General features: G+C 37.9%; 1 protein-coding gene across 1 annotated transcript; it reads left to right on the forward strand.

Moving 5' to 3' along the window:
• Positions 1–7408: 7408 nt before the first annotated feature.
• On the forward strand, positions 7409–8922 carry LOC106986471 (olfactory receptor 6-like). The gene has a single exon (XM_015084635.3). The coding sequence runs from the start codon at positions 7845–7847 to the stop codon at positions 8787–8789; it is 945 nt and encodes a 314-aa protein (XP_014940121.1). The 5' UTR covers positions 7409–7844; the 3' UTR covers positions 8790–8922.
• The last annotated feature ends 553 nt before the right edge of the window (positions 8923–9475 follow it).

The following is a 9475-nucleotide window of genomic DNA, read 5'->3' on the forward strand; positions in this document are numbered from 1 at the left end:
GAAACTAATGTACCATTGTGTGCCTGCTGTACTCAAATTTTAAAAATCAATTTTAAAAAAGATCAAAAAGATCATGACTGCTCAGCATGAAACCAAGTATAGGCTTTTCTGAGCAAAGAATACTGTGAGATAGTACAGATGTTATACCCTGAAGCAGACCCTGGTTCTACCTGCAAAAATACATCTAAAATCTGACCATCTCAAAAAAAGAAAAATTACCAGTCTTATTTATTTGTTTGTTTAAATTAGGCTAGAAGGCTGCTCCCGATTCTGTGTCTCCCTCTCTCTCTGCCCCTCCCCCGTTCATGCTCTGTCTCTGTCTCAAAAATAAATAAAACGTTAAAAAAAATTAAAAAAAAATAAATTAGGCTAGAAGGAAATTAACTGAGATGTTAGCTATAACCGTGCAATTTAGCCATTACTCTTATAAACTGCCTTCTGTGCCAAAGGTATTGTTACCAACATATTGATTTAAACAAGCATTTCTTACCCAATAAAATACACAGCTTTATTCATCTGGGCAGACAGATGGATACAGGGTATCTCAGCATGGTGTTTAGAAACTTACAATGACCTAAGAATCAGAACACTGAAGACAACAGCCTACATGAAGCTTCTCTCCAGATGTGGGAACCTTCTGGGGTTGCAGCCTGTCTTTCCATAGTTTTCTGCTGTTTAATAAAGTCTGAAAGGCTACTAGCAAGGAAATCGAGCATTATTTGCTAGTTGCTACCTATTAAAAATTCTAGTATATGTATCTTTTGGTGCCAAAAGTTACATAACCTTATAAGTATTTTATTATTATAATTTGTTTTTATATTTTATTGTGTTATTACAATCTATTATAACTTACATTTATAATGACTAGATGAAAATTCATCAAAATCCTATCTCTTAACTGTCTCCAAGAATAAATTTCTGAAATGGGTTTACAAATCTGAGACTGGAGTGTCAGTCTCTGGACATCACTGTTGTAGCTATTATATGAACCTCCTTATAGGTTAACTCCAGTTAATAGGAAGTAAAAACATGATGCTGATTTCCTTCATTGTGCTTTTCTTTATTTTCCAAGCTTTTTACAGTAAAATGCATTATTTTCTCAAGTTTTAAAAAATTCCTCTAATTCTGAATTCAAAATTTAAAACCAGATACTTCAGGTATAGGAAAAGTGTCTAGCACATTTCCTGCATATATTCATCTTTCACTAACAATGAATGAAAAGATGCTTGAGTCCATGTGAACTATGGCAAGATCAAAACTTCTCTTTTGACTTGGACTGCATTTTCAAAGTCATGTGATTCTCATGGCTCATACTGAATTTGATGGAACAAAACCTAAGACTTTTCAAGTGAACTATTAACTGTCAGATGAAGTATTCCTCATCCTCCATTGATTAATTAATTTTGCCCCCAACCTAGATAGAGAATTTTATTTTATTCCTGTTACATTTGATCCTGTTTGTTTCAAACCATCTTTATAGGCTGCCATTCTTTAAAAATATTGCATAGATACTGTGACTTTTTTAAATTCCCTTTTGCAGGGCAGTGTCTGGGGGAGTCTCCAGTCTCCTTCTAGGAGTACTGGATCCAGACTGGATCTTTCAGGTAGGAGAGATACTCAGAGTGGCCAGAGGTAACTCACATCTATAGAACAAGAGAGGATCAACATAGAGGGTTCCATGCTCAAAAATACCTAACTTGTTCCCATCAACTTTGATAAACTCCACTTAGTCTGCCTTTCAAGTTTCTTCACAGTATGTTTTGTTTTCCTTTTTTTTTCTTTTGGTTTTTATTTTAATATCTTACCCATTACAATCTTGTGAAAATGAATGTTAGATTGTATTTTTTTTGCTTGAACTTTATAATCCAATTCTTTTATAATTTGCTAACATTTCACATTGAACAGAGTCAGAAAATATCTAAAAACCTTTTGGAAAAGAGCATTTGAGAAATAACAGTTCTTCTATAGTACTGGAAACCCTATTTTGCTTAAACAGCCCTTATAGTTAGGAAGTATAAGACTGAGAAACTATCAGATAGAGGGGACTTAAGAAACAGAATACTTAAGTGGAGTGTGATATTTTAGATTGGATCCTGTGACATTAAATGGATAAGGAAAAACTGGTAAATTCTGAATAAAACCTGGAGTTTAGTTAACAACAATGTAGTAGTTTTAGTTTCTTACTTTTAAAAGTGTACAGTGAAACGTAAGTTGATGATATTAGGGGAAACAAAGTAGAGGAGGGAAATATGAGAACTTTTTACTATCTTTGAAACTTTTCTCTAAAATAATATTAAACCCAAAATTAAGTTATTTAAAAAATAAAATACATTATTATTTTTTATACCAAATTATTTCGTAATTCTGATTTCAGTGACTTCATAATAATAGTAGTAAGCCGACCCTGTTTGCTTATGGTGATACGTACAGCAAATATTTGGCTTTTATGTGCTATGTTGAAAACCTCTTTTTCAAATTTTCCTGGATTTTTAATTCTCATGAAACTCATGCCTTGATGCTGTTTTATTTTGCTAATTCATAAGAGAGAGCTAAAGTAGTTTTGACAAATATTTTTTGCTTCACATTTAACAACTCTAACAAAACCGTGCCAGCTCTTTCACATAGCATCATGTCGTGCAGGCAAGCATGAGCGGACAGTTCCATGCACTGCAGAGAAGAGAAGGCTTATAGCATAGGTGTTGCCATTTTCCTCAGGGGATAATTACCCTCCCTGATTTTCATATTCCATAGTCTCATTTCATGAGGACCCAGTGGTCCCAGCCTTCCCAGAATTAGTGCCAACTCACCATATGCCTTTAGACAAAGAATATGGGAGCGTGGGAAAAGAGCCAGGCCCATCCTTCTCCATCAGATTCTAATTAGTCACATATAGACCTTTAGATCCTTTGTAGGATCTAAAGTTTCTCTAGAATTTTTCATATTTTTAGGCCCCTGCATCATTCCCTTCATCTACCTTTGGTTACTCAAAGGGATACAAGTATATTTCCTGGGCCTTCATTCTAACAAAACTTTCAGCCCTTGATTCTTAATTTCAGGGCTACTGACACACAATTAATAGCAGAGACTGTGGGCTAACTTGGCTGTGAATAACCTGACAGACAGCAGGTGTCATTTCACACTGCTCTTAGCACACAGTGCGTGCTTCACAAACGTTCATCAAATGACTGAGTGCTTCCTAGAGACCAAGGTGGTGGCTGTGACCTCTCCTCACTGCAGAGACCTCATTATTCCACCATCTCACTTCTCACTATATTCTTTCCTGTGCTGGTTTCTGTACACTGAAAGCCCTCTCCCCTCATTTCTTCTGATCAAATCATGGCTGTGGCTCACATTCCAACACAGGCAATATTTACATTTGTATAGTTATCACAAAGCTGTTTTAGAATTGCTTTCACATACATGTTATTTTTGAAACTAACATTAATGATATGATGTTAACAAATGAATTATTGTTATCCCATTTTATGAGTGAATAAACTAAGGAATAAAGACAATTTTAAAAGGTAAAAGGTCTTAAAACCAGTAGAATCCTAGATTAGGAATCAGATCTTCTCTGACTGCTGAGCCAAAATTATTTCCCATCACACTACTTCCACACTATCTTTCTGTATGAGTCTGGAAAGACACCTCTTGATGAACCTTTTCTTAAATCCCTAAATTAGAAAGCATTAATCCCTGGGGCACCTGGGTGGTTCAGCTGGTTGAGTGTCAAACTTTGACTCAGATCATGATCTTGTGGTTCATGGGTTCGAGCCCCATGTCAAACTCACTGCTATCAGCAGAGCCCACTTTGGATCCTCTGTCCCCTTCTCTCTTTGTTCCTCTCCTGCTCGTGTTCTCTCTCTCTCTCAAAAATAAATAAACATTATAAAAATATATTTTAAAAAAAGAAAGCATTACTCCCTCATTGGAGTTCCTAGGGTGCTTTCTGCCTCTCTTTTGGTACATGTCACATCCTATGCTCATTATAGTGTATATTATTATTTTACTTGGAATACTACAAGTTCCTGAAGGGCAGAAACCATGACTTATATATTTTTATTCCAAAGTATGTATAGCACAGCACCCTGCATATAATAAGAGCTCAATAAACGCAAGTTGCAATTTCTGTAACCAATGAGCAAATGAATGCATTGGTTACCTTATTAACCTACTTAAGTTTCTTATCCTGGCTTTTGAATAACTTAGTGTTGCATTACCTTGCATATAGTAGTAAGAGAAAAAAAGCCACATTCTACCCACAGGTATAAATAAACTTGGTCCAGGTATAAACAGGAACTAGTAGGTAATTAGAGATTTGGCTTTTCTATCAAGGTTCCCTGGACGTAGTCTTAGCAGCACATACAGAGTTTCCTTAGAGCCAGAGGAGACTGTCAGTGAGCCTCCTGGGAAGAAGACATGGGCAAGAGGCAGGTGAGTGTTAAATATATTCACCTGCCTCGGCTCCAGTCTTGTCTTAGTGCTGCAATACCTATCATGCAGTTTAAGCAGAGACCAGATGTGGACCTCTAGGAAGTACAAAAATATGCAAACCAGTATATTTTTCTATAATTAGTGCATACATCTGCAGAACTTTCCACTCTTGAAGAGAAGGCAGGTGGAATATGGTAAGTGGTTGAAAATTCAAAGTGTTGTTGGTTGATCCAATCTTGATCCAAGAAAGCTCCAAGGAAGATGAGGAGGAACCTGGGAAGAGTGGCTGCAAGCACCATTATTGGAAAATGGGTATTGTGGAGAATGAATGGGAAAATGAAGATTCAATACCTCTTTACCCAAGGTTGGGGAAATGTGGGCAGCTGTGGGATCTTTCGGGTACTGGACCAGGCCCAAAAGATATATTTCTTATTCCGGAAGAAGTCTGCCAGTGTCTGTCTTGCATCTTGAAAAAAAGCACATAAAATACTGGAAAAAAGTTCTATAGTACAATGAAAGGACTTCTTTCCTTAGATACCATAGAGACCCCAGAACTTAGTGCTTTCAGTTCTAAAAAACAAGGAAAATAGTAAGAAAGAATTCTTCATTTCTCCATGATACAAAATAGAACCTGCTGAGAGGAACGTCCATGGCAGACAAAGTGGAGGAGATTATGACGTAACAGGGGCATACTTGAATATATGAGAGTAATATGCTAGGGAGAGGATAAGAGAGAAAGCATGAGTGATCTGTAACTCAGAGCTCTTCTAAGATGCTATAGTCCTGTTCGGGAAATTTGGCTTCCCTCATTCCCCCAGAGTGCAACAGAAAAAAAGATGAGCAAAAGAGAGAGAATGGAAATCTATATGTTTATATGAACACCTGTGAGTAGCATGTATGAGTCTAGTGTGACATAATATAATAACAGCTAACACTTAGAAAAACCATGGGCCAAGTCCTATGTTAAGTGCTTTCTGTGCATTATCACATTTATTTTCACAGCAAACCAGTACGGTAGGCATGATTAACATTATTCTACTTTACAGCAATGGATCTTTAAGTCCATAATTGTTGAATATTCTGCTCATGATGACACGCCTGGTAGCTTATTCTGACTCTGAAGTCAATGCTCTTAACGAGTATGCAAAGGTAAATGTGTGGGAAATTCTGTGACTGATGGAGGGGAATGTGGAATGTTATACATATCCTGAAGGAAAGTCTCTATATTCTTCCTGCTGAGACTAGAACATGGGAGATCTCACTATTTTCTGTTCCCAGAACTAGTTGCTTTTCTTGAGGAAAAGAATTATGTCAAAGGCATTAAAAAACTCGGCTAGAAACCACTTTCTAATGAACTACTTTGGGGTGATAGTGTTGGTTGGAGGCTGGAGGTAAGGTACAATCCTTTTCCACCCAGCAAGCAGTACTGAGCTCTGCTCATGTGTGCTGCTATGAAAAGGAGGCAGTGGTGTCCATAATATGTATTTCAGTGCCTCGTTCTTTGCCCCTTGCCCTGAGCCATGGCCAGGAGATCTCTAGGCCAATGAGTCCCTGATCAGCCTCCCACTCTCTATGTGTCAAGAGAAGGGTATGGAGGACAAATTAGTTTGTCAGAAGGAGTAAACAATATTCAAAAGGCAGGATCTGACCTCAGTCTTTATGGATGAGTATGGTATTTAATAGAAAGACACATTCATTTATGTGTTTTCAAAAGATATTCTGTGACCACAGATTAAAATAGTTGGGCTACCTCACAATATTCTTCCTTCCAGCTTTGCAAGATCTGCCTGTCTTTACATTTTATTCACATGCCCTCTTGCCTCCCTTCTCCTTACTCCTCTAGGAGAACCTGAAACAATGGCTGATATTTACAGACCCAATCTACCAAGTTACTTGAGACCAGGGATCATACCCCTGGTTTTCAGACTGAATGGGTATGTTTGCTGTGACAGTACCCTGGGTATATAAGCCGAGGGTATGTCCAAAAGATGTGTATCCTGATAGATAGATAGATGCCTTCTGCCAGCAACATACCCTGAATTCACATTCCTCTGCCCCTTATCTACTTCCTGTGGATCCCAAATCTCCAAGGGATTCATTAATTCACTTGTTAATCTATATTCATTTAATATTCATGTGTTTTCCAGTCACTGTCCTAGGCATTGGGCTCACAGTCATGAAGGCCAGAGTCTTTTTTCCCCAAATTTTATTGAGATGTAATGGACATATACCATGTAAGTTTAGGGTGTAGAATGTGAGGATTTGATACTCATATATGTTGTAAAATGATTATCACAATAAGGTTAGGCAAAATCTTCATCGCATCACATAATTACCACATTTTTGTGGTATTTACTCTCAGTAACTTTCAACTATATGAAACACTTAAGATTTACTCTCAGTAACTTTTAAGTATATGAAACTGTATTGTTAACTATAGTTACCTTGCTGTACATCAGATCCCAAGAACTTACTCATCTCATAAGTGGAAATTTACCCCCTTTTACCAACATCTCCCTGGATTTTGGAAAACTGCAGTGTAATGAAGAGAAAACTCAATGCGTGAGGGGGTTGTGCACTGGGGGCAAATGCTTTTGAGGCACTTGACTGAGTTTTGGTGAGATGTCTCCTAAATGGAATCTTAAATCTTGAATCAGCTGATAAAGATTAGGGGATGGGCACAATAGTAAGAGGGAAAAGTGTAAGCAAAGTATGAGACTGATTGTAATGTGTTTCGGGAGCAAAAACTACTTGAATATGTCTGGATCATGGAAACCATTTACAGGGTCACAAGAGATGAGGCTAGAGAAATATATAGGGATCAATATATGAAGTGCCTCCTATATATGACATTGAAAACATTTCCATTTTTATCTGAAAGCAACTGGAGAGTCATTAAAGAACTTTCCAAGAACTATTTTCTATTTCCACAAATAAATTCTGAAGAAAGTGTGCTGATCAAAGACCAATGGATCACCCAAATACTAAACTTTGAAACTTTTTCTGACATGATATTATACTTCACATTTCCTTTAGGCAGGAAAGAAATCTTTGTGAAATGAGTTCCTAATTAAACAGAGATCTAGAATGAACAAAGGAGAGACCATCTATATTCATTGACGAAGGACCTGGGAATGACATGAATAGTGACATTCAAATATTTAATCAGGTGAGAGGGATGGGAGTGCATTTTGATTCTGGGAGACTTTCATAAAAAAACAACAAAAAGCCTTAATGGAAATGTGTGCTTGCACATTTAAAAGTGACTTTGTTTTAAAAGAAGTTATTTTATGAGTCATTTGGAGGAAAGTCTGATTTACTAACATGTTGGTCTCTTGTCTGATAGCGTAAGCATCTCCATTATTTGTAGTATTGTTACAAGACTCCAATACTCCTCAGTGCTTTTAGTCATGCTGGGGAAAAACATCACTCTGGCCAGTGAATTCATCTTGGTGGGCTTCCCCACTGCCCCATGGCTACAAGTCCTGCTCTTCTTCCTCTTCCTTGTGGTCTACTTGCTGGTGATAATAGAGAATCTTATCATCGTGCTCACTGTTTGGATCACTGGCTCCCTCCATAAGCCCATGTACTATTTCCTGAGTAGCTTGTCCTTTCTGGAGGTCTGGTATGTCTCTGTCACAGTCCCCAAGATGCTGGATGGATTCCTTTTGCAGAAACGGCGCATCTCCTTCACAGGTTGCATGACCCAGCTCTACTTCTTTATCTCACTCGCCTGCACAGAGTGTGTGCTTCTGGCAACCATGGCCTATGACCGCTATGTGGCCATTTGCCACCCTCTCCAATACCCAGTCATTATGACCACAGGTTGTTGTGTACAGCTGGTGGCGTTCTCCTATGTAAGTGGTTTCATGGTCTCTGTCATCAAAGTTTATTTCATTTCACATGTTGCCTTTTGTGGTTCTAATGTCATGAACCACTTTTTCTGTGATATCTCACCAATCCTTAAGCTGGCTTGCAAAGACATGTCCACAGCTGAGCTAGTGGACTTTGCTTTGGCTATTGTCATTCTTGTCTTCCCACTCATCACCACTGTCCTTTCCTATGTATACATTGTCTCCACCATTCTGCGGATACCCTCCACCCAGGGAAGGAAGAAAGCCTTCTCCACCTGTGCATCCCACCTCACTGTGGTCATAATTTATTATACAGCCATGATTTTTATGTATGTTCGGCCCAGAGCTATTGCATCATTTAATTCCAACAAACTAATCTCAGCTGTGTACGCAGTCCTCACACCCATGCTAAATCCCTTCATCTACTGCCTTAGAAACCAGGAAGTAAAAAATGCTGTCAAAAAGACCATGGGGGTTGGGCAGTGCCTCCTGCTTAGCTAAGCCCTGCTGCCTTGAGGAGGAGACAGTGTTTCAGCAAGGATAACATTCCTATGACACTTTTCATGATTCTGCTTATTAGTGTTATTCTATAGATCTACATTCTGAAAGAAATCACAGCATGAGATGAGAGGAAAAAAATTAAAACTAGGAACAGGACACATTATATATTGCTTTAATCTTGAATTCATTTTAATACATACTGTATATATATTTTATAATTACTTTGAAATGACAGAGTAATAACTATTTGACATATAAGTTGACATATAAGTTATTATCACTTTACATATAATAAACCATTTTATTCCTAAAAGAGCTCTATGAGTTAAGTATGATTACTTGCCTGATCTTATGGATCAGGACACTGAAACACACACGGAGAGGTTAAATAAGTTGTTCAACATTGCATACTTTTTTTTTAAGTCTATTTATTTTGAGAGAGAGAGAGAGAGAGAGAGAGGGAAAATGAGCAGGGGACAGGCTGAGAGAGAGAGAGAGAGAGAGAGAATCCCAAGCAGGTTCTGCACTGTCAACACAGAGCCCGATGCAGGGCTTGATCTCTCAAAGTATGAGATCATGATCTGAACTGAGATTAAGAGTCAGACACTCAACTGACTGAGCCACTAATGACTGACAATGACAGACACTCAACTGACACATGCCCCCAATCTTGCATATTTAATAAA

The sequence above is a fragment of the Acinonyx jubatus genome, unplaced genomic scaffold (genome assembly GCF_027475565.1).
Source record: "Acinonyx jubatus isolate Ajub_Pintada_27869175 unplaced genomic scaffold, VMU_Ajub_asm_v1.0 scaffold_72, whole genome shotgun sequence".
Taxonomy (NCBI): Eukaryota; Metazoa; Chordata; class Mammalia; order Carnivora; family Felidae; genus Acinonyx; species Acinonyx jubatus.